This window comes from Eretmochelys imbricata, chromosome 7 (genome assembly GCF_965152235.1).
Source record: "Eretmochelys imbricata isolate rEreImb1 chromosome 7, rEreImb1.hap1, whole genome shotgun sequence".
In the NCBI taxonomy this organism is placed as follows: Eukaryota; Metazoa; Chordata; order Testudines; family Cheloniidae; genus Eretmochelys; species Eretmochelys imbricata.
Genome location: NC_135578.1, coordinates 1,287,811 through 1,311,325, shown reverse-complemented (window position 1 = coordinate 1,311,325; position 23,515 = coordinate 1,287,811). Strand labels below are relative to the sequence as shown.

Sequence of the window (23,515 nt, the reverse complement as noted above, 5' to 3'; positions counted from 1 at the left end):
CCCAAGGGTGGGGGGCAGGGCCCGGGGCCGCAGGCGGGAACCCAGGGTGGGGGGCAGAGGCCCGGGGCTGCAGGCGGGAACCCAAGGGTGGGGGGGCAGTGGCCCGGGGCCGCAGGCGGGAACCCAGGGTGGGGGGCAGAGGCCTGGGGCCGCAGGCGGGAGCTGGGGGGCGCTGGCCCAGGGCTCACCTGGGGCTCGTAGCGGATCACCACGTCGTACTCCATGGAGGCGGGCACGTCGCTGACCAGGAACTCCACGGCACCACCCTCTGGCACGTGGGCAAACCCAGCCCCCGTCCACGTGGCTGGCCGGCCCGGGGGCTGCGTCCGCTCCACCACTGCGCCCCTGCCGTGAAGGAGCCGTCAGGAACGGCCCCCTCCTCCCGCGTGTCCCAAGGGGGCCCAGCCTGGCACCGCACGCAGCGGCCTGCCCTGGGCCCCCCGCTCTCCCAGCTGGCTGCCGGGTGCTGAGCGGGGCCCGCCGGCCCGGCTCCCGGGGCTCTGGATCCTTGGCCCAGATGTTGCAGGTGCTGCCAGGGGCTCGCCCCCCCGGCCCAGGTTTCCCCCGGGCGCCCACCGGGGCAGGCCCAGCCCCACCCCATGCGCTGGCAGCCGAACGCCAGGGCTGGCCCATCTCACCTGGCGCAGCCGGGCCTCCTCCGCCTCGTAGGTGTAGTGGTCCAGGCGGGCGAGGTAGAAGCCGGCTTTCACCCGGCTGCACGTCCGGCCCACCATGTGGCTACGGCAGGGGCAGCGTCCCGTCTCGACGGCACACCTGGCAGGAGAGCAGGTCAGAGCAGGAGCGCTGGGCCCCTCTGCCCACGGACAGGGCGTGACCCCCACCCCCCCAGCCCCGGCAGGGCGGGCCCCAGCCTGCCCGTGAGCAGCCCCCTGCCCCCAGCCCCACGGGTTCATGCCCAGGGTGAGGCCATGGCCCCAGGCCCAGCACCCACTCACTGGTTGTTGTGGGCACCTCCCACGTCGCAGTCACAGGACCGGCAGCCGAGCCGGTCGTGGCCGAGAGCCCAGTGCTCGGGCTGGGGACAGAGACTGCGTTAGTGACCGGTCCGCCTCACCCTGCCCGGCTCCGCCCAACCCACCCCGCCAGGCCCTGCCCAGCCCTGCCCAACCCGCCAGGCCCTGCCTGGCTCCACCCAACCCAACCCGCCTGGCCCTGCCCAGCCCCGCCCAACCCGCCCCAACCCGCCAGGCCCTGCCTGGCTCCACCCAACCCACCCCGCCAGGCCCTGCCCGCCCCTGCCCAGCCCCCCCAACCCCGCCTCACCCTGCCCGGCTCCGCCCAACCCACCCCGCCAGGCCCTGCCCAGCCCTGCCCAGCCCCGCCCAACCCGCCAGGCCCTGCCTGGCTCCACCCAACCCAACCCGCCTGGCCCTGGCCAACCTGCCTAATCCTGCCCAGCCCCGCCCACCCCGCCAGGCCCTGCCCGGCCCCACCCAACCCCACCTGACCCTGCCCGGCTCCGCCCAACCCAACCCGACCCCACCAGGTCCTGCCCACTCCCTGCCCAGCCCCACCCAACCTCGCCTGACCCTGCCCAGCTCCGCCCAACCCGACCCCCACCAAGCCCTGCCCGCCCCGCCCAACCCTGTCCAGCCCCGCCCAGCCCGCCAGGCCCTGCCTGACCCCACCCAACCCCCGCCTGACCCTGGCTGGCTCCGCCCAACCCAACCCGACTGGCCCTGGCCAACCTGCCCAACCGCCAGGCCCTGCCCGGCCCCGCCCAACCCTGCCCGGCTCCCGCCCAACCCTGCCTGATCCTGCCCGGCTCCGCCCAACCCAACCCACCCAACCCAACCCTGCCAGGCCCTGCCTGGCCCTGCCCAACCCCGCCCAACCCTGCCCAGCCCCCACCCAACCCACCAGGCCCTGGGCGGCCCCGCCCAACCCTGCCTGACCTTGCCTGGCTCCGCCCAAACCTGGCTGATCGTGCCAGCTCCGCCCAACCCGACCTGCCCAACCCAACCCCACCTGGCCCCCGCCCTACCCACCAGGCCCTGCCCAACCGGACCCCGCCCAACCGGACCCACCCAACCCTGCCCAGCCCCACCCAACCTGCCAGGCCCTGCCTGGTCCCGCCCAGCCCCTCCTGACCCTGCCCAGCCCCGCCCAACCTGACAGTCCCGAGCCCCGCCCAACCCAACCTGCCCAACCCCTGCCCAGCCCCGTCCAACCCGCCAGGCCCTGCCTAACCCAACCTGTCTGACCCCTGCCATGCTCCACCCAACCTGCCAGGCCCTGACCCCACCCAACCCACCAGGGCTCGGCCCTTCCCAGCCCCACCCACCTGCCCCCTGCCCCGCTCAGTTGGCCTAGCCCCTGCCCCCTGGTGTGACAAATTGGGAATGTTCTTGTTTTCTCTGAATACTGTGTGTGCCTCAATTTCCCCTGTGTGTTATTCAAGCGTCCAGGTGGGGGGTTAAGGGTGTATAATCATGGCAGCGATGCCTAGAGGGTAACTGATGGCTGAAGCCCATCCCCAGCCAGAGGGTCCTGGCTGACTTCATTCAGAGCGGTTCCAGAGTACCCAGCCTGTGACTGCGAGACATCTGGCTCCACTCCTCCTCCCACCAGCTAGTGCCCCCGATCCCTAGGCACAGGCCAGGGCCTGGCAGCACACCGAATCCCAGGAGCGGGGCCCAGGCAGGCCAGGCCAGGCAGAGCCCCAGGAAGGGGCCCAGTGGGACAGCCCTCAAGCACCCCCAGCCCGTGACACCCCCTGGGGGGGCCTGAGGCGGCAGCCCGGGACCGATGCCGTGGGGAGGCGCTGCCCGTAGGGCCCGTAGGGCCGGCACTCACCAGGCACTGGTCACACCTTTGGCCAGTCACCAAGCGCTTGCAGAAGCAGTCGCCGCTGACGGGGTCGCACTGGGTCCCGCCCGACGCCGTCCCCTGGGGGTGGCACTGGCAGCCTGATGTGGAGAGTGGGTGAGAGGGAGTCGCAGGCCAGCACCACCCCCCAGCCAGCCCCCTGCCCCGCCCCCACAGCGCCCCCTGCTGGGAACACCCCCCCAGCCAGCACCCTGCCCCTCCCCCACAGCGCCCCCCGCTGGGAGCTCCCCAGAACCAGCGCCCTGCCTCGTCCCCACAGCGCCCCCTGCTGGGAGCTCCCCCCAGCCAGCGCCCTGCCCCGCCCCCACAGCGCCCCCTGCTGGGAACACCCCCCCAGCCAGCGCCCTGCCCCGCCCCCACAGCGCCCCCTGCTGGGAACTCCCCCCCAGCCAGCGCCCTGCCCCGCCCCCACAGCGCCCCCCGCTGGGAGCTCCCCAGAACCAGCGCCCTGCCTCGTCCCCACAGCGCCCCCTGCTGGGAGCTCCCCCCAGCCAGCGCCCTGCCCCGCCCCCACAGCGCCCCCTGCTGGGAACACCCCCCCAGCCAGCGCCCTGCCCCGCCCCCACAGCGCCCCCTGCTGGGAACTCCCCCCCAGCCAGCGCCCTGCCCCGCCCCCACACTGCAGCGCCCTGCCCCACCCCCACAGCGCCCCCTGCTGGGAACACCCCCCCAGCCAGCGCCCTGCCCCGCCCCCACAGCGCCCCCTGCTGGGAACTCCCCCCCAGCCAGCGCCCTGCCCCGCCCCCACACTGCAGCACCCTGCCCCACCCCCACAGCGCCCCCTGCCAGGAGCTCCCCCCAGCCAGCGCCCTGCCCCTCCCCCACAGCGCCCCCCGCTGGGAGCTCCCCAGAACCAGCGCCCTGCCTCGTCCCCACAGCGCCCCCTGCTGGGAGCTCCCCCCAGCCAGCACCCTGCCCCGCCCCCACAGTGCCCCCTGCTGGGAACACCCCCCCAGCCAGCACCCTGCCCCTCCCCCACAGCGCCCCCCGCTGGGAGCTCCCCACAACCAGCGCCCTGCCTCGTCCCCAGAGCGCCCCCTGCTGGGAGCTCCCCCCAGCCAGCGCCCTGCCCCGCCCCCACAGTGCCCCCTGCTGGGAACACCCCCCCAGCCAGCACCCTGCCCCTCCCCCACAGCGCCCCCCGCTGGGAGCTCCCCAGAACCAGCGCCCTGCCTCGTCCCCACAGCGCCCCCTGCTGGGAGCTCCCCCCAGCCAACGCCCTGCCCCGCCCCCACAGTGCCCCCTGCTGGGAACACCCCCCCAGCCAGCACCCTGCCCCTCCCCCACAGCGCCCCCCGCTGGGAGCTCCCCAGAACCAGCGCCCTGCCTCGTCCCTACAGCGCCCCCTGCTGGGAGCTCCCCCCAGCCAGCGCCCTGCCCCGCCCCCACAGTGCCCCCTGCTGGGAGCTCCCCAGAACCAGTGCCCTGCCCCGCCCCCAGAGCGCCCCCTGCTGGGAGCTCCCCCCCAGCCAGCCCCCTGCCCCGCCCCCACACTGCAGCGCCCTGCCTCGCCCCCCACAGCGCCCCCTGCTGGGAGCTCCCCCCAGCCAGCGCCCCGCCCCGCCCCCAGAGCGCCCCCTGCTGGGAGCTCCCCAGAACCAGCGCCCTGCCCTGCCCCCACAGCGCCCCCCGCTGGGAGCTCCCCAGAACCAGCGCCCTGCCCTGCCCCCACAGCGCCCCCCGCTGGGAGCTCCCCAGAACCAGCACCCTGTCTCGCCCCCAGAGCGCCCCCTGCTGGCTGAGGCGGGACTGGCAGCTGGCCCTGTGGCCGGAGGTACGCACGCTGGCAGCCCTGGGGGTTGTCGGCGCTGAGCCCGAAGAATCCCGGCTTGCACTGGTGGCAGCGTGGGCCCTGCGTGTGCTCCTTGCAGCGGCACTGCCCGGCGAGCAGCCCCAGCGCCGGGTCGTCGTGGGCGTCACAGATCCCGCCGTCCAGGGCGCCGGCCGGGTCACAGTCACAGGCTGCGGAGCCCCAAACGGGCAGAGTCAGACGGGGCCCAGCCCCCCGAGCCATGCCCTCCCCCCAAGGGACAGGCCCCCCTGACCCCCCTCCCCGAGACGGGGCTCAGCTGGACACAGACCCCCGCAGCGAGGGCTCGGGGCCTGTTCTCCACCCCCGGCCCCGGGGCCCCTCACCTCGGCAGGCCCCGGGGTCCCGCAGGTCCCTGCCGGGGTCCCTGTAGTAGAAGGGTTTGCAGAGCTGGCAGCTGCGGCCCATGGTGTTGTGCTGACAGTCGTCACAGACGCCCCCGCTGGCGTTGCCCGTGGCCAGGTACACGGCCATGTCGAAGTGGCACCGGCGTGAGTGCTGGTTACAGTCACACCCTGCCGAGACACCGGTGCCACCCGGTAATCCAGCCCCCGCCACGCCGCCTGGTGCCCAACCCGGCCCCCAGCCCCCGGCTCCGCCACCCGGCCCCCCGCCCTGCTGCCCAGCCCCCACCCAACCACGCCACCCAGCCCCCAGCCCCACCACCCGCCCCCGGCCCTGCTGCCCAAGCCCCGGCCCCCCGCCACGCCGCCTGGTGCCCAACCCTGCCCCCAGCCCCTGGCTCCGCCACCCGGCCCCCCGCCCTGCTGCCCAAGCCCCGGCCCCCCGCCACGCCGCCCAGCCCCTGGCCCCGCCCCCAATCCTGCTTCCCAACCCCTGGCCACGCCCCCCAGCCCTGCTGCCCAGCCCCGCCACCCAACCATGCCACCCTGCCCCCGGCCCAGCCCCCTGCCAAGCCCCCAGCCCTGCCGCCCGTCCCTGGCCCCTCCGCCCGGCGCTCACTCCTGCAGGCGTTGGTGCTGCGCCCCTCGGCCGGGCGCCAGGGCAGGTCGTTGTAGAAGCTGTTGCACCTCTCACAGTTCAGGCCCTGCGTGTTGTGTTTGCAGGCGCACCTGCCATGCACCTGCCGAGGGGGCGGGCGTGAGAGACGTGCCACGGCCCTGCTAGCCCCAGCCACGCCCAGCCCGGGCCCATGTCCCTGCTGCCCAAAGCCAGACTCCCGGGGAGCTTGGTCCCCAGGCTCGGTCAGTTCTCAGACTCCGCTCTGCAAACAGAGGGCCAAGCCGTGCCAGGCAGCCGGGGCTCTTGGGGCCATGCCCTGCCAAGACCCACAGCCACCACGGCCCAACCCGGCCCATGCCCGTCAGCAAGGGCTCTGCCCCCAGGCACAGCAGGGCCACACAGCCCGTGGGGCTTGGATCTGGGAGTCCCCAGCGTGGGGGGAGGTCGCAGGGCGGGCAGCGCAGCCCCTACCATGCCCTCCAGGTTGGCGTGGGCGCCGGGGGCGGGGGCGCACTCGGAGGCGTGGCCGTAGCAGAAGCAGCTCCCACGCAGCACCAGCTCGTAGAGGGCATAGTAATACTTCTCCTGGATCTCCCGCCGCGAGTCCAGCAGGTTGTCGCCCAGCGTGTGCAGCTTGGTCAGGTTCACCCGCAGGTTGGTGACGCGCAGCAGATCTGGGGGCAGATGTCACCCACTGCAATGCTCCAGCGCAATGCCGGGGCGGGGGGGGAGCTCACCCAGCCCATCTCCTGGGGGCGGCCAGGGGAGCCCGTGGGGGGGACCCCGGGAGACCAGGGCGAAAAGCAGCCGCAGCCAGAAGAACCCAGCCCCAAACAGAACACAGCACCACAGGCCCCTGGACAGACACGAGCTGGGCTTGGTACAGCGAAGGCTCAGGGCTGGAGCCGCCTGCCCCTCCCCAGGACCCCCCATGCCCTGCTTCCCAGGACTCCCGCAGGTCCTCCCCCGCGCCTTCTCAGGAACCCCCCCGTGCCGCCTCAGGATCCCCCCACCCTGCTTCCCCAGGACCCCCCCACCAGGAACTTCACTGCCCCTCTCCAGGACCTCGCGTGCCCCCAGGATCCCTCCGCCCCACCTCAGGACCCCTCGTGCCTCCCCAGGACCTACCACCCCTCCCCAGGCCGGGCCTGTGCTCAGAGCCGGATCCCCCGGCCTGTGCTGCTCTGAGATCTGGGCCGGGATCTCCCTGCACCTGTCTGGGACCTGGGCGTTGTCCCGCTGGGCAGAGCTGGACTCACTCTGGATGGCCGGGCTGTAGGGGTCTCGGATGGGGATGGCCGGGTCCAGGACTCTGTAGATGACCTGCAATACGGAGAAACGCCCCTCAGTCCCGAGTGCCGGCTGCGGGATGGTCCAGGGGCCCCAGCGGGGTGGGGGGCCCGCCTGCCGTGCTCATTTCACCGGACCCAAGGGGCCCAGAGGTGCTGCCCGGCATTGGCCAGTGGCACACCAGGCTCGGGCCCCAGGACAGAGGGGAAGCAGGCTCAGCCCAGCATGGCCCCTCGCCCCTTAGCTGGGAGGCTTTGGAAGGAAAAGCTCCCGTGTTTGGCTGCTGCCAGCCGCCCCTGGGGAGAAGGGAGGTGGCTGGGGCTGGAGCTGTCCCCTCCCGTCTCTCAAAGACAAACAACAAGCACCCGGCAGGGGAGGGGGAAACCGGACCAGCAAAGAGATAGCTGCTGGCTCGGCTACTGGCTTCCCGGGCCAACGGGGACACAGACCAGCCGGCCGAGCAGCCCCAGATGGCCCAGCACCAGGCACGCCGAGCCCTGCTCCCACCGGCCTCTCCCCAGCCCAGACAGCCTCGGTTAGACCCCAGGACAGACGGTGGGGGAGAAAAGGGGCACACAGGGCAGGGGGAGGGGCAGGTCTCCCTTTCCCTGGCTGCTTGGGACCGAGCTGGAGCTGTGGCCGTCCTCTGGCTCCCTCCTTTGTCTGGTCAGGACGGCTCTAGGGACCAGGATCGGGACAGGGACGGCTCTAGGGATAGGGCCAGCCCTTGGGATTGGGATCAGGATCGGGCCGGCCCTCAGGATGGGGTCGGCCCTCGGGATCGGGACTGGGCCAGCGAAGGCCCAGTGACATTACAGCGAAGCTGGGGTCCCAGGACACGGAGGGGTGGAAGCGCATGCCAGGAGCCAGCTTTTCCCCCCAGGGTCTCTCTCGGGGGACCCAGAAGAGAGCTGGGGCAACAGCCCAGCCCACCAATAGGCCTCATTTCCCACCCCCAAGGGTGGGTGGCCGATTTCCCGTCCCTCCTGCTCAGCAGGTCTTTGGTCTGCACTGACCCCCAGTGCCTGTCCCATGGCAGGGCCAGCCCCGCCCCCGCCTGCTTGCAATCGGGGAAAGGTCCGTGCCCGCGCCGGGTGCAGGATCTCATAGGCCCGCAGTCAGCCCACGGGCCAGGGCAGGCGGGGCCACGGCCAAGGACCCCCGCTTACCTCCCCCTCGCTGGAGGGCTCGATGTCCGAGTAGCGGGACTCACAGATGACATCATCCACCCTGCGCAGGGGGGCGGGGGCAGCGCTGGGGAAGGCTGACGCGCAGTCATAGGCGAAGTAGCGATAAACCTTCCAGGTGCGGCCAAAATCCGCCGAGCGCTCGATCAGCATGGCCGCCGGGCGGAAGGTCTGTGGGGAGAGACATGGGGGAGCTGGGTGCACCCCCAGCATGGCCCCGGGCAGGGTGTCGTGGGGGAGGGGAGCTGGGTGCGCCCCCAGCATGCCCCAGGGCGGGGTGTCGTGGGGGAGGGGAGCTGGGTGCGCCCCCAGCATGCCCCAGGGCGGGGTGTCGTGGGGGAGGGGAGCTGGGTGCACCCCCAGCATGGCCCCGGGCAGGGTGTCGTGGGGGAGGGGAGCTGGGTGCGCCCCCAGCATGGCCCCGGGCAGGGTGTCGTGGGGGAGGGAAGCTGGGTGCGCCCCCAGCATGGCCCCGGGCAGGGTGTCGTGGGGGAGGGGAGCTGGGTGCGCCCCCAGCATGGCCCCGGGCAGGGTGTCGTGGGGGAGGGGAGCTGGGTGCGCCCCCAGCATGGCCCCGGGCAGGGTGTCGTGGGGGAGGGGAGCTGGGTGCGCCCCCAGCATGGCCCCGGGCAGGGTGTTGTGGGGGAGGGGAGCTGGGTGCGCCCCCAGCATGGCCCCGGGCAGGGTGTCGTGGGGGAGGGGAGCTGGGTGCGCCCCCAGCATGGCCCCGGGCAGGGTGTCGTGGGGGAGGGGAGCTGGGTGCGCCCCCAGAATGCCCCTGGGTGGGGTCTCGTGGGGGAGGGGAGCTGGGTGCGCCCCCAGAATGCCCCTGGGTGGGGTCTCGTGGGGGAGGGGAGCTGGGTGCGCCCCCAGCATGGCCCGGGGCGGGGTGTTGTGGGGGAGGGGAGCTGGGTGTACCCCCAGCTTGGCCTGGGCAGGGCGTGGGGACAGGTTGGGGGTGATGAAGGGACAGGACTGGTGGCTCCCAGGAGGCCTGGCATGTCCCCCCATGTCCCGGGGAGGCCTGGCCTGGGCGAGGGGGCCCCGTGCCCGCCCCAGGCAGGGACCCACCTTGAAGGTCATGATGAGGTGGGTGAAGTGGAACTCGGCCTCCAGGTCCAGGCGGATGGTGACGTGCTCCACACCTGCGGAGACGGGGCTGTGAGCTCTGTGGGGGCTGCAGTGGGGCCGGGGCGAGGCCCCCTCGGATCCCGGTTGCTGTCAAGGACTCGGCTACCTCCACCAGGCAGGGGGCCAGGTGGCAAAAAGCCAGGCCAGGGTGGGTCCGGCCCGCTGAGTCAGCGCTTCCCCGCGTGGGAGGGAAGGGAAGGAGAGGGCCCCAGGGACCCCCAGCCCACACTGCTGCCGCAGCCAGCCCATGGGCCCCACGCTGGCAGGCAGCCCTTCTCCTGCCTAGGGGAACACAGGGGCCATACTGAGTCGGAGCCTGGCCCGTCTCTGTGGTGGGGGGACCCCAAGGCCCAGCCCCCACAAGGCTGCCACCTACCCCAGGGGCTGGATGGGGATGGCTTGGCCCAGGGGGGCAGAGCAGATCAGGACTCCTGGGGGAGTGGGCAGAGCCTGGCCCCACACACACGGGCCAGGCAGTCTGGACAATGGGGCTCTCTGCAAGGGAGCTGGGGGTCACCGTGGGGGACTGGGCAGAGCCTGGGGGCAGGGCTGAGCCAAGCAGCGGGTGGGGCTGGGGTCCAGAGGGGGGCTGAGCTGGGGGGGCTGGGGGCAGGGCTGGGCTCACCGTTCTCTGACTGCCACCAGGCCTTCCTGCGGTGGGGCGCGAAGGAGGGGATGGCGTTCTCGATGCCATGGCTGACGGGGTTGGCCAGCGGGGAGTAGGGCTGGCGCGAGTCGCACACAAAGCACTTCTTCTCCTCCTGCAACAGAGCCCTCAGCATGCACCCACCTCCTCCCTCCCGCCCCACTCCTGCCCCACGAGCCCCCCGCCCCGGCCCACAGCGCCCCCGGCCCCAGCCTGCCCCAGCCTGCAGCGCCCCCGGCCCCAGCATACCCCTGCCCCAAGGTGCGTGGTGCCCCAGCATGCCCCCGCCCTGCAGTGCCCCCCACCTCAGCATACCCCTGCCCCACAGCACCCCTCACCCCAGCCTGCCCCCGCCTCAGCATCCCCCCTCCTTGCAGCGCCCTCCACCCCAGCATACCCCTGTCCCACGGCAGCCCCCCCCCAGCATGCCCCAACCTGCAGCGCCCCCCGCCCCAGCCTGCCCCGACCCCACGGTGCCCCTTGCCCCAGGATGTCCCCGCCCCACCTGCAGGTGGCTGACGATACAGTAGGGTTGGGGTCCCTGCAGCCCACATGTGGAGGAAGCTTTCAGCCGCTCCGCTCGGCCCACAAGCAGGTCCCCGGTGACTGGGTAGCAGCTGCCCAGGGAGCAGCCATGTGGGGGCTCGGGGTACTGGCACAGGCCCCCCCCCAGCACTGTGGAGAGAGGTCAGAGCTGAGAGGGGAGCAGCTCTGGGTTGCCCAAGCAGGGAAGTTTGGGGTCTGCACCCCACCCTGGGCAAGGGAGATGGGGGTCCGTGCCCTGTCCTGGAGCAGTGGGGCACCTCCCTGCCAGCCATGGAGGACACTGGGTCTGCCCCTTCCATGCTGGGAAGCCGAGAGCTGTCTGCTTCGCCTTCCTGGTGAGCCCAGGGCCTCCCTGTCTGCACAGAGCCAGCTGCCTTCGCCTGGGGACGGGGGGGGGAGGTGCCCTAGCATGGTGCCAGGGCCTCTGTCCTGGTGCCGGGGAGGAGGATGGTGCCCTAGCATGGGAACAGGGGGTGCCCTGGTACCACGGGGGAGGGGAGTATGCATGGGGCAGAGGGGGGCTGCCCTGGCACTGCAGGGGTACAGGCACTGATGGGCATCGGGACCCTTTGTTCTGCCATTACCCGGGAACTGGGGCTCCCTGGCGCAGAGCAGGGCCAGAGCCAGGGGCTGGTGGTCACAGACAGGGGTGGGGGCCATGCCGAGGGTCTGGCTCCACGCTGCTCTGAGCCCCCCTTGGCCACCTGCCCCTGCCCCTCAGGCAGGGCCAGGAATGTGGCAGGCCGAGCCCTTTCCGCTGGCCCGGGCAGAAGCAGCTGCCAGCTGGAAATAGCCAGGCCCTCACCCTTCCCGGCAGGCAGGCAGGCAGCCAGGGGAGGGGTGTCTTTGGTGGTGGGGGCTGCTGCATACAGCAAGGCCCTGAGCCGCTGTCCCGGGGTCCCAGGACCCTGACTGTGCTGCCCCGAGCAGGGCGCTGGCTGCCCAGCCAGGAAGAGGGCCCAGGCTGGGGGTGGGCGGCCGGGCCTGGAACCCAGGAGTTCGGGCTCCCTCCTCCCGACCTGCGACACTACTGCTCATGGGGAGGGCTGCAGGGGAGCTTGGCGCCGTGCCCCAGCACACTCCCTGCCCTCTGGCTGGGGGGCTGCTCACCCTGCACGGGAGGGGACAGCCCTGCCCCGCCCCCACAGGCTACGTCCTGGGCACCCAGCCAGCTCCGGCCAGTCCCCTCTCCTACCACTGAGCTTCAAAGGCAGATGAGAACCGGCTGCCCTGGGGTGTGGCCCACCCGCTGCCCCCCACCCCCGGCAGGGGCACGGCCTGCACCCCTCCCCCTAGCTCATGGCAAGGGGGCAGCACAGAGCCAGGCCGGCAGGGCTGTGGTGATTTATCGAGCTCTGGGGCCGCACTGGGGGGCGAGGGGTGGCTGGCAGCTGGCCCTGGGCACAGGGTAACAAGGGAGCAGAGCCAAGGGAGTGGAGGCCAGCGCCAGGCTCAGCTGGCAGAGGAGCAAGGCAGGGGGCACAGCTGGGACTGGACCCAGGAGTCCCAGCTCAGGGAAGAGGCCCAGGGCTCACCCCAAAAGCCTGCAGGCTCCTCCCCGCCCCACAGCTCCCTGCAGGGGATGGGGCCAGGCCACTGCCTGGCACTGACGCCCCATGGGGGATGGGCCAAAGATGAAGCATGAGCCCCAAGGGTGCCAGCAGGGAATGAGCCAGTGCGACCCCCACCTGGTAGCCCCACCGCAGCTCCCCTGCCCCCTGACTGGGCTGTGCCCCGTGGCCCATACAGGGGAAGGCACGTGCTCTCTGCACAGGGGGCCGCCGGGCAGCAGGGAGCGAGGGGCGAGGGACCGGGGGGGCCCACAGGACCTGGGGGGAAGAAGGGGGGGCAACTGAGGGGCGGGGCCGTGGGAGGAGCTGCCCTGCCCCAGATGTCCCAGGAACCCCCCACTCTCTGGCCAAGCTACAGCTTCCCTGCCCCCCAGAGCCTAGACCACCCAGCCAGGAGACAGAGCATCTGGGGCGGGGCCGGGCGGGGCTGCACATCTGGGGCGGGGCCGGGCGGGGCTGCACATCTGGGGCGGGGCTGCACATCTGGGGCCGGGCGGGGCTTCCCTCGTCCTGGGCATCACTCAGGGGCCCCGGGGCTCCCGCTGCCCCCCGCAGGCCGGGCCGGACTCACCCGCCAGCAGCCAGCCCCACAGCCTCATCGGGGCAGCCCGGGTCCCGCTCGCCCTTCGCCGCAGGCTCCTCTTCCACCCTGCGGGACAAGCCGGTGAGCGGGGCCGGGCCGGGCCGGGCCGAGCCGAGCCTCCCGCAGACCCCCGGGGACGCGTCCAGCCCGGCCCCGCTCACCTGCCCGGTCCGGTCCGGTCCGGTCCGACACGGCTCGGCTCGGCCCCGCTGTGCCCGGGCCCGAAGTTGGGAGAAGTTGGCGCCGGGCCGGAGGGAAAGTGCGGGGCGGATCCGCCGCTGGGATCTGGGGCCGCGGCCAGGGGAGGAGCCCGGCCGGGGGGGCTCCCGGGGGCGGCGCCTCGTAGGGGGGCCAAAGGGAAAGCGGGACCCCCGGCCGGGGGCAGTCGCCAGAACCCCGCCCCTCCCCCATCGCCGCTCGTCCCCCTCCCCCCATCGCCGCTCTCCCCCCCTCGCCCCATTGCCACTCGCCCCCCCTCGCCCCATCGCCGCTCGCCCCCCCTCGCCCCATTGCCACTCGCCCCCTCTCCCCCATCGCCGCTCGCCCCCCCTCCCCCATCGCCGCTCGCCCCCCCTCGCCCCATTGCCACTCGCCCCCTCTCCCCCATCGCCGCTCGCCCCCCCTCCCCCCTCGCCGCTCGCCCCCCCTCGCCCCATTGCCACTCGCCCCTGGGCAGGTCCCGGGAGCGAACGGGACAAAGGCCCTTGGGCCGGGACAGGGCTCCAGAAAGGGCAGGGGCCGCGGAGCCCAAACCACACCCAGGGGCACGAAGCACCCTGCGACAGGGACACTGGCTCGGGGTGCAATGGGGCGAGCGACACAGCCCCGCCCCATCCTGGCCCTGGCTGCAGCGGGGGGTGCCCGCAGTCAGGCACAGTCCCCTGCCGGCAGCCGGCAGGCCCAGACGTGGGGACCCCGGGGGGCGCAGGCCCTGGGAGCCGTAGCCTGGGGGCTGGAACTGGGGGGCTGCAGCACCCCCTGGCGTGACGTGGTTTCCATCGTATCCAGGGTTTGCAGTTTGGCTCCATGGCTCAGCCCGCCCCCGCCCCAGGCACATTGCTCCAGTGCCCTTGGCCAGCGGGCGCAGGCCCGGGGAGCCAGCCAGCCCGCTCGCTTGTGGGGAGCCGGCGGGCGTGAAGCCAGTGGGCGTGGGGAGTCGGGGGGCGCGCGTCTAGGGGAGCCAGCGGGCGCTGACGTGGGGAGTCGGGGGGCACAGGCCCAGGGGAGCCGGCGGGCGCTGACGTGGGGAGTTGGGGGTGCGGGTCTAGGGGAGCCAGCAGGCGCTGATGTGGGGAGTCGGGGGGCGCAGGTCTAGGGGAGCCGGTGGGTGCTGACGTGGGGAGTCGGGGGGCGCGGGCCCAAGGGAGCCGGTGGGCACCCACATGGGGAGTCGGGGGCTCAGGGGAGCTGCCGGGCGCCCACATGGGGAGTCGGGGGGTGCACAGCTCCTGTCCAGATGGCTCCGGCTTTCCCCCCGCGCTGGCAGGGCCGGGCTGGAATGCAAGTCCGGCGGTGGGGGGAGGCTGCAGGCCAGACGCTGGCAGCCAAGGCCGGATTTCAGTCAAGGGCGGCTGGGCCAAATCCCGCCCCCACCCCGCCTGCTACAGCCCAGCCGGAGGGTTTGGGAAGCTGCGTCCCTTCCTCAGGCCCCACCCTCCCCAGTGGCCTGTCTCAGCGCCCCGCAAGGGGCCCCGGATAACCAGCCCCTGCGCCCTGCCACAGAGCCAGCTGCATCTCAGCAGTGGGCAAAGGGTCCCTGTATAACCACCCCCCACCCCCAAACCCAGAAGCAGGCGCCTCAGTGGGGAACGAGGGGTGTTGTTGAACTAATACGGCATTGAGGGCTCGGTCCAGCCTCACGCCGGGGCAGCTAACAACACACTGGTACCTGCCGGCCTTACGCTGTCCCCACCCCATGCCAGGGGGTGGGTGCTGCCCAGCTGGCTGCAGCCTGCGTGGAGCCGGGGCGGGGGCGGCGGTTGGATATTCTTACTACAAAGAGCAGCAGCGAAGTGGTTTCCAGCCATGCCAGCTACTGTGGTCCTTACGGGTCAGTGTTAACACCCCATGGTGCTGGATGGGGCCACCCTGAGCTATTGGCCCAGGCCGGCAGTGCGGCACCGGCCCTGCTTGGGCAGTGGACACTGAGCCCTTGGGTCTGGGCCCGAGTAAATATCCCTGCTCAGAGCTGCCCTCTCTTGGGCGCATGGGCCCCAGACCTGGCTGCAGCCTGGCTGGTGCCATGGGCAGGCTGGGTGGGTTTGGGAGGGGGCCCGCGGGTGTGACGAAGTGGGAATGTTCTTAATGTTCTCTCTAAATACTGTGTGGGTGCCTCAGTTTCCCCATGGCATTTCTTAAGTCTCTAGGTGGGGGGATAAGGGGGTGTGACTGGTGCAGAGCCCTAGAGGCCCAGTGTGATGGTGTCTGCACAGAGAATGGCCGACACCTCTCTCCTGGCGACTGAGGGCCTGGGCTCCTCCTCTGCAAAGGGGCCGACTGAAGGGGTTGGAGAACAAAGAGATCAGGTGGCCTCCTGGCCCAGGAAAGAGACAAAGGCCAGAGGAGGGGAGGGAGAGTTTCAGTTTGGGGCTGGCTAGGGAAATGGAGGAAGGCCAGAGGAGGCTCTGGCCTCCTGCCCCAGAAGACAGACCTGACTGAGGGGTCCTGTTCTCTGCACCTACAAGCTCTGTGTTAGACCATGTTCCTGTCGTCTAATAAACCTTCTGTTTCCCCGGCTGGCGGAGAGTCACGTCTGTCTGCGGAGTTGGGGGGCAGGACCCTCTGGCTTCCCTAGGACCCAGCCTGGGCGGACTCACTGGGGGAAGCACACAGTAGGGCAGGAGATGCTGAATGCTCCGAGGTCAGACCCAGGAAGGTGGAAGCCGGGTGAGCTGTGTGTCCTGCAGACAGACTGCTCCGAGAGAGGAGGCTCCCCCAGAGTCCTGCCCAGCCTCGTAGGGAGCAGGTCCAGAGCATGGCCCGGGGACTGTGAGGCACAGTCAGCATGGGGCCGCGGCTCCCTTTGGGTGCTGGGGCAGAGCCCGGCGCAGGTGCAGAGGCTGGCATGTGACACAGAGCAGCCGGGGCCATAGGCTCAGGCCTTTATTTGCAGAGTACAGGGCTGCTACAGATGCTGGCCAGGGCAGATCCTGGAGCTGCATGAGGGGGCCCCTGATAGGTGGGGCCTGCATCTGGCTTCCCACTTGCTCCCTAGCACACTGCTGGGCCCCACGGCACCGCCTGCCCACGAGGCCAGAGCACCCTGGCTGCCAGCTGGCACAGCCCATGGCCAGGGCGGGCACCAACGGGGCACAGAGCCGGCTGCCAGCAGAACTCCTGGCTCCCCCTACGGCAGGCACAGTGTATGGGGGCTGTGGGGTGGCTGGGGCATCCCTGCCAGTGGAGGGGCCTGCATGCCAGCTCTGAGCCTCAAGGCACTTGGCTCTGCCCTCCCTGCGAGGCACTCCCCAGCCCCACCTGCTGTGGTGTGGGGGAGGGCCAGGAAATAATCCCATGAATGTCTGGGATGTGGGGGCAGGACAACACGGCCCGGAAGGGGAGGGGCAGGATAACGCAGCCCGGCGGGGGAAGAGGGGGTAGGACAACGCAGCACAGCGGGGCCGGGGGGGACAGGACAGCATGGCCTGGCCGGGGAGGAGGAAGGGGCAGGACAGTGCGGCCCGGCGGGGGGGACACCGTGGAGGGAAGGCGCAGAGGTCCAGAGTGGCCGTCGGGCCCGGTGGGCGATGCCCTGGCACTAGCAGGTGGCGTAGGCATTGGCCTTCTCCCGGATCTCCTCCAGCAGCCCGGACACCCGTCTCTCCAGCACCTGCAGCCGCGTGGCCTTGGCCTCCAGCGCCTCCTCGCCATCCTCAAAGCGCCGCTCCAGCTCTGCAGACAGGCGGAGACGGGGTGAGCCCCCAGCATGGCCGCAGCACCGACGGGGACCCGGGCCCTTCGCATGGCACAGCCAGCCGTCACACAAGCCCTGGCCTGCAGCCCCCCACGTGGCATGTGCCCGGATCCCTCCCAGAGAGCCCACGGGGTGCATGGGGCCGGGCAGGTGTGAGTGGGGGGCCAGAGGGGTCCTCGGGGGGCACGTGGGGCCGGGCAGGTGTGAGTGGGGGGCCAGAGGGGCCCTGGAGTAGGCGCGTGGGGCCAGGCAGGTGTGAGTGGGGGGCCAGAGGGGCCCTCGGGGGGTGCGTGGGGCTGGGCAGGTGTGAGTGGGGGGCCAGAGGGGAGCGCGTGGGGCCAGGCAGGTGTGAGTGGGGGGCCAGAGGGGCCCTCGGGGGGCGCGTGGGGCCGGGCAGGTGTGAGTGGGGGGCCAGAGGGGAGCGCGTGGGGCCAGGCAGGTGTGAGTGGGGGGCCAGAGGGGCCCTCGGGGGGCGCGTGGGGCCGGGCAGGTGTGAGTGAGGGGCCAGAGGGGCCCTGGAGGAGGTGCGTGGGGCCGGGCAGGTGTGAGTGGGGGGCCAGAGGGGAGCACGTGGGGCCAGGCAGGTGTGAGTGGGGGGCCAGAGGGGCCCTCGGGGGGCGCGTGGGGCCGGGCAGGTGTGAGTGGGGGGCCAGAGGGGCCCTCGGGGGGCTGGGCACTGCTCCTGCTGCCCCAGCCACGCGGCCCGGGTACCTTCCAGCTTCCTCTGGCTGCCGCTGGCCCTGTCCAGGATCTGCTCGGCGTCCTGCAGGAGCCGCGTCACCCGGCGCAGCGTGGCGTCCGACGCCCCGGCCAGCTCGCCCACCTTGCTCTGCAGCGCCGCGTGCCGCCGCACCACGTCCGCCAGCACCTGGGGGCAGAGGGGACCGGCTGACACCCGGCGCCAGGCTCGCAGGGGTCCTGCCCTCTGGGCGCGGGGCCCACGGCCCACTGCTGCAGGGAGGGGGAGGGGTATGAGCAGCCTGGTGGGCGGGGGGAGGGTGTGGGCTAGCAGGTGGGCGGGAGGGGTGCTGTGCGGGGAGGGGCACCAGCAGGTGGGGGGGGAAGGGAGAGCATGCTGGGGAGGGGGCACCGGCAGGCAGGCGGGGGAGGGGGATGGGGTGAGCTGGGGAGAGGGTGCTGGGGGGGTCACTGACAGGCTGGGGGGAGGGTGCTGTGTGGGGGAGGGCGTGGGCTGGCATCCAGGAGCCAAGGGGAGGGGTCACATGCTGGGTGCAGCATTTCAGGCCCCTGCAGCGGGGGACCGGGGGCTCTCACCTGGCCCAGCACCCCCGTGGCCGACACGGCTCGCTCAGCTTTCTTCTTGGCCTCCTTGGCCAGCCCCCGGTTGGTCCTGGACTTGTCCTGCAGGGCAGCCACGTGCTTCGCCAGCTCCTGCAGGGCACTCAGCACCCGTGACTCCTTCTCCTGCAGCCCCCGGAGCCTGCGCTCGGCCTGCACCGGAGAGAGGGGGATTGGGCTGGAGCCGGCAGGACGAGGGGCCCCCTGCCCGTGCCACCCCAGTCCCACCTGCCCCCGCAGCACGGCCGCTGCAGGCTGGCCCGTGGGGCTGTGGCCCGATCCAGCCCAAAGGAAACCCGTGGAGCAGTCGGACCCGGCCTGTGTGAGTCCCCCCAGCCCCGGCCTCAGGGCTGAGAGTCCACACAGCCCCAGCGAGCCCCCGGCCCGGCCCAGCCCCAGGGAAGAGGCCTCTGGCCAGGAGCAGCTGGGGCAGGGACTGGCTGGGGAGGGGAGGGCTCCAGGCAGCAGAGGTAAGGGGGGTTCAGGGGGTGGGGATGCCCTGGTGTAAGGATAAAAAGAAAAGGAGTACTTGTGGCACCTTAGAGACTAACCAATTTATTAGAGCATGAGCTTTCGTGAGCTACAGTATGCATCCAGTGAAGTGAGCTGCAGCTCACGAAAGCTTATGCTCAAATAAATTGGTTAGTCTCTAAGGTGCCACAAGTACTCCTTTTCTTTTTGCGAATACAGACTAACACGGCTGCTACTCTGAAACCTGGTGTAAGGATGAGGCCTTCCTCTGCAGCCAGATTAAAGAGCAGCCAAGCAGCAGCCATTAGCTGAGCAGCAGCAAGTCCCATCCTCACAATCCATCTACATGACAGTAACACAATGTCAGAGTGGCTGGCAGGAAGGCAACCTCGTCCAATGGCCCCCACGATCACCAGACACAGAAACAGATCTTAAGGTGGTTAAAGAAAACTTCATTTGATGGCATCTGTCTGGCAAGAAACCACTTCTCAATAGTTGTGGTTGTGAAACCCTCATTTTTTGTATTGTTTTGTCATTATGGCCCCCACTTCCCCATTGTTTGTCTGTCTGGTCTCTGTCTGGCTCTTTGACTGTTTCTGTCTGTTACATAATTAATTTTGCTGGGTGTAAATGAAGGTGGTGGGGTAGGATTGGGTAGAGAATTTTGTTACACTATGTTAGAGAAGAATGAGGGGGGATTTGATAGCTGCTTTTAACTTCCTGAAAGGGGGTTCCAAAGAGGATGGCTCTAGACTATTCTCAGTGGTAGCGGATGACAGGACAAGGAGTAATGGTCTCAAGTTGCAGTGGGGGAGGTTTAGGTTGGATATTAGGAAAAACTTTTTCACTCGGAGGGAGGTGAAACACTGGAATGTGTTACCTAGGGAGGTGGTGGAATCTCCTTCCTTAGAAGTTTTTAAGGTCAGGCTTGACAAAGCCCTGGCTGGGATGATTTAGTTGGGGATTAGTCCTGCTCTGGGCAGGGGGTTGGACTAGATGACCTCTTGAGGTCCCTTCCAACCCTGATATTCTATGATTCTATAGGGTTGGTTAGTAACGTTTCAGTCTAATGCTTGGTTACGGCACAGCTAAGCAGGACTCAAGTTTCACTATATAAACTGGGATCCAAGAGGAAGTTCTGTGGGAACCAACTCCAGGACACAGCCCCACGATCAGAGCTTCCATACCTCAACAAATAAAAGGAAGTTTTTCTTCACTCAGTGCACAGTCCACCTGTGGAACTCCTTGCCTGAGGAGGTTGTGACAGCTAGGACTATAACAGGGTTTAAAAGAGAACTGGATAAATTCATGGAGGTTAAGTCCATTAATGGCTATTAGCCAGGATGGGTAAGGAATGGTGTCCCTAGCCTCTGTTTGTCAGAGGGTGGAGATGGATGGCAGGAGAGAGATCACTGATCATTACCTGTTAGGTTCACTCCCTCTGGGGCACCTGGCATTGGCCACTGTCGGCAGCCAGGACACTGGGCTAGGTGGACCTTTGGTCTGACCCAGTCAGGCCGTTCTTATATATGTTCTTAACACTCTGCCAATGACACCGGGCAGAAATTGGAGTGCCTCAGATGACCTGATCCTGACTGGCCATCCAGACAAGTTACTGGGTGTGGTGAGCACAGTCTGTGTTAATAAATAGAGGTGACGTAGGATATTACAGTGTAAGGCTCTTCCACTGGTAAAAGGTCCTGCACACCTGCAGGAGTAGTGTACACCCGGAGCCCTACGCATTGGGTAAGGGTGTGGGGACTTACACCGACCAGGCCAGTGACACCCGGAGCCCTACGCATTGGGTAAGGGTGTGGGGACTTACACCGACCAGGCCAGTGACACCCGGAGCCCTACGCATTGGGTAAGGGTGTGGGGACTTACACCGACCAGGCCAGTGACACCCGGAGCCCTACGCATTGGGTAAGGGTGGAGGTGCTTTTTGCCTGGAGCCCTATGGCCTGGGAAAAGGTGGGGTGCCATAATGTGTGTAGGTAACACCGGGGCAGGAGAAGCCTGGCTTGGGGGGGCCAGAAGGGTCCCCGGGAAGGCAGAGCCCCTCACCTCCTTCACTCTGCTCTCCACACCCCGGACTGCCTTCTTGGTGCTCTTCAGCGCACGCCCTGCCACAGACACCTGGACCTTCGCCCCCGCCAGCACCTCCTGCGTGGCCGTGATCACCCCCCTGACGTCCACCGCTTGCTCCCTGGGGGGGCACAGGACAGCATCACCCTCAGGACACCTCCCCACCCCTGCCCCCACAGTGCCCCCTGCCGGGAGTCCACCACAGCCAGCACCCTGCCCTGCCCCCACAGCACCCCCTGCTGGGAGCCCCCCACAGCACCCCCTGGCTGGGAGCCCCCCACAGCCAGCACCCTGCCCTGCCCCCACAGCGCCCCCTGCAGGGAGAGGCTGGGACCAGAGTAGCCAGAAACTCCACCCACACCCTCAGCTGGTGCCCCTGCCCTGCTTCCGTCCCTGGTAACTCACCTGGCTTGCCCTGCCCGTGTGAGCAGCTCCTGGGAGGTGGCCAGGCTGTGGGCCGTGCTGTTCAGGACAGCGTCCACCCCATCCAGCTGCCGGATGCTGTCCTGGATCTCCTGCAGCAGGTGCCGGATCCTGCTGGGGCTGCTGGGCAGGGAGATGTTCAGCACCTGCTGGGCCACCAGCTCGATGCTCTCCGGGTCGGCTCCCTCCTCTGCAGACAGGGACGGCCCTCAGCATGGGCAGCGGGTCCTTGGCATGCCAGTGGGGACAGGCCGGGGCATGGCTGGGCACCCACAGGTACCTGCAGCAGCCGCTGACTTGGGCCCTGGTTCACCCCATGCCTGCCCATGGCTTGGCCCAGCATAGCAGTGCCCTGGGACGCCCACCATGCCAGGCTGCAGAGGGCACCGGCACTCCTGGGAACCCCAGGCCCACTCCAGCTCAGCTCCGGCTCCATACCTGCCAGGAAGTCCTTGATCTTCTGGATGAATTCTCGCAACCTGGCTGTGGACTCCTCCATATGGCCTCTGGCTGTCTGGGACCCATCCAGTGTGTCCTGGGCTCGTCTTCTGGCGCCCCGGGCCAGCTCCTGGATCTCCTGCACCTGGAGGGGACTCACAGCTGATTGCTCCAGGCTGGTGCCACACCCAGCATGGGGGGAACAAGCCAGGGGCTGCCCAGCTGGGAGCACAGGCATGTGACTGGCACATTTGTACGTGCACAAGGCTGTAGGGTCGAGGGCACCCAGCCATAAGGGTGCCCAGCCCACAGGTGTGCGAGGCCAGGGAAGGCTGTGCACTAGCAGACCCTGTGAGACACACACTCACCAGGACCCCTGCAGCTCGAATCACAGGCCTGATGCCTGAGGAGACCATCCCCACCCCTGGTGATGGGACCCACCCCTGTCGTACCTTAAGGGTGATGGTACCCAGCTGCCCAGCCGTGCTTTCCAACTGGCGAGAGACATCCTGGGCGGTGCGCAGGGCCTGCGTGGAGATGGGGAGCGCCCCCCTGCAACCTGGGCCCCCACAGTGCCGCTGCCCAGAGTCATCCTGGCAGGAGGCCCCTCCACAGGGGGCTTGTTCACAGCCCTGATCTCCCAGCGCCCCACAGATCTGCAGGCAGAGAGCACATGGCAGGGGGTCACTGGAGAGCCAGCCAGCCCTGCAGGGCCCCAGGGGAGGGGGGCAGAAACCTGGGCTTGCCATTGCACTCACTGATGGCCCCACACCTGGGAGGGAGGCTGCGACAAAGGGGGAATGATTTGTATGACTCCTGAGTGTGCCTCAGTTTCTCCCGATGCTCCACATGGCTACCGGGGGCGGGGAGGAGGACTCAGTTTGCTCTCAGGGCAGAGGGAGGCCTGTTCTTGTGACACAGCAGGGAGGTGGAGTGTTGACCTGGGAGTGTTGCAGGGGAGTTTTACTGGGACTGTCTGCATTGGGGAGGGGAGATGTCCCTTGAGAGAGGATACCAGAGCCAGTAACCTGAGCTGGGAGGGGGATGAGGCCAGGTGACCCCTTCTGCCTGGGAAGCTGGACAAAGGCTGGAGGAGGAGCTGGGGGGAGGCTGGGGGAGTCGGCTGGAGGGGGTTCAGTTTTGGTGAGTTGGCTGGGGAAGAGGAGGGAGCCCTATGGCTGGGGTCTAATCTCTCTATCCCCCAGAAGGGCCTGACTAAGGGGTCCTGTTTGTGCCCACAAGCTCTGGTCTGGACTGTGTTCCTGTCGTCTCTAATAAACCTTCTGTCCTACTGGCTGGCTGAGAGTCACGGTGAATCACAGGAAGTGGGGAGCCAGGCCCTGACTCCCCCTCACTCCGTGAGGGTTCTACACTAGGAAACCAAGTCACTGTTACCACATCGCTCAGGGGGCTGAAAAATTGCCCTCCTGGAGCGACGCAGCGACCCGAGCTGAGCCCGGTGGAGGTAGCGCTAGGTGGACGGGACAGTTCCCCCAGCGATCCTGCCACCCCTCTCGGGGAGGGGGATTGGGACAACATGGGAATATTCTGTCATGTTTTTATGAGGCCTGTCCGTGCCTCTGTTTCCCCGCAGTGCTGCATGGCTCCCAGTGGGTGGGGAAGGGCTGGCTGCTCTCAGGGCAGGCAAAGCGACGTGGGCGTCTGGGCCTTGCTCCCCATGTCAGTGGGGGGTCTGAGAAGACACCGGCGACTGGCACTGAGTACACAACACCCCAGAGGGTCCTGGATTCCCTGCTGCCCCTGGGGGGCTGAACAATCCCCAACTGAGATCAAAGCACTGGGTGGGGGGGACCTGGGGCTCTCCCCTGGGCTCTGCCGAAGGAGGGCGGACAGCCAGAGCGTGCACCAAGGGGCTCCCTACAGCTGGCGGGGTGCTGGCTGAGCAGGGTGGCTGATGCTGCAACCTTCACGTCTCTGAGCCGCGCCAGGGGACAGCGCGGGGTGAGCGTCTCTGCAGCCGCTGGGCGCGGGGCATCGGGCCCTGCACAGTGGGCAGGGCTCTGCTTGGCTCTGCCTCAGGGGGACTAGTTGGGCAGAGCTCACGGGGCGGAGCAGGGGCTGGAGCCCAGAGGCCCGGTGTAAGGGGGCGGGGAGGCCACGTGGCTGACCCTGGTGGAAGGGTGGGGCCCCTTGGGGGGGCTGGCCCACGGAAGGGTTCCTCCCAGGGACTGTTTAAAAGCTGGGACCTTGCACCGACCCTATGGATCCATGACAGAGGGACACCCAAGTCCTGTCCCCGCACTCCCCTGCCTTGCCCCAGCTCTCTCCCTGGAGGGGCTCCTTGGGGT

The 23,515-nt window shown here is 69.4% G+C and overlaps 2 protein-coding genes across 2 annotated transcripts in view; both read right to left on the bottom strand.

Annotated features, from left to right (window-relative positions):
- Positions 1–12,593, bottom strand: part of LAMB2 (laminin subunit beta 2) — a 43,087-nt gene extending 30,494 nt beyond the window's left edge. The window contains 14 exon segments of the mRNA XM_077822241.1: positions 189–345; positions 640–774; positions 957–1,036; positions 2,818–2,930; positions 4,633–4,812; positions 4,987–5,175; positions 5,624–5,744; positions 6,095–6,297; positions 6,883–6,946; positions 8,083–8,271; positions 9,172–9,245; positions 9,857–9,992; positions 10,383–10,552; positions 12,566–12,593. Of these exon segments, the coding sequence (XP_077678367.1) occupies positions 189–345; positions 640–774; positions 957–1,036; positions 2,818–2,930; positions 4,633–4,812; positions 4,987–5,175; positions 5,624–5,744; positions 6,095–6,297; positions 6,883–6,946; positions 8,083–8,271; positions 9,172–9,245; positions 9,857–9,992; positions 10,383–10,552; positions 12,566–12,593 (1,839 nt within the window).
- A 3,071-nt stretch (positions 12,594–15,664) lies between these two features.
- Positions 15,665–23,515, bottom strand: part of LOC144267827 (laminin subunit beta-2-like) — a 48,263-nt gene continuing 40,412 nt past the window's right edge. The window contains 7 exon segments of the mRNA XM_077822159.1: positions 15,665–16,468; positions 17,202–17,358; positions 17,766–17,942; positions 20,325–20,466; positions 20,751–20,958; positions 21,207–21,351; positions 21,659–21,862. Of these exon segments, the coding sequence (XP_077678285.1) occupies positions 16,335–16,468; positions 17,202–17,358; positions 17,766–17,942; positions 20,325–20,466; positions 20,751–20,958; positions 21,207–21,351; positions 21,659–21,862 (1,167 nt within the window). The 3' untranslated portion in view covers positions 15,665–16,334.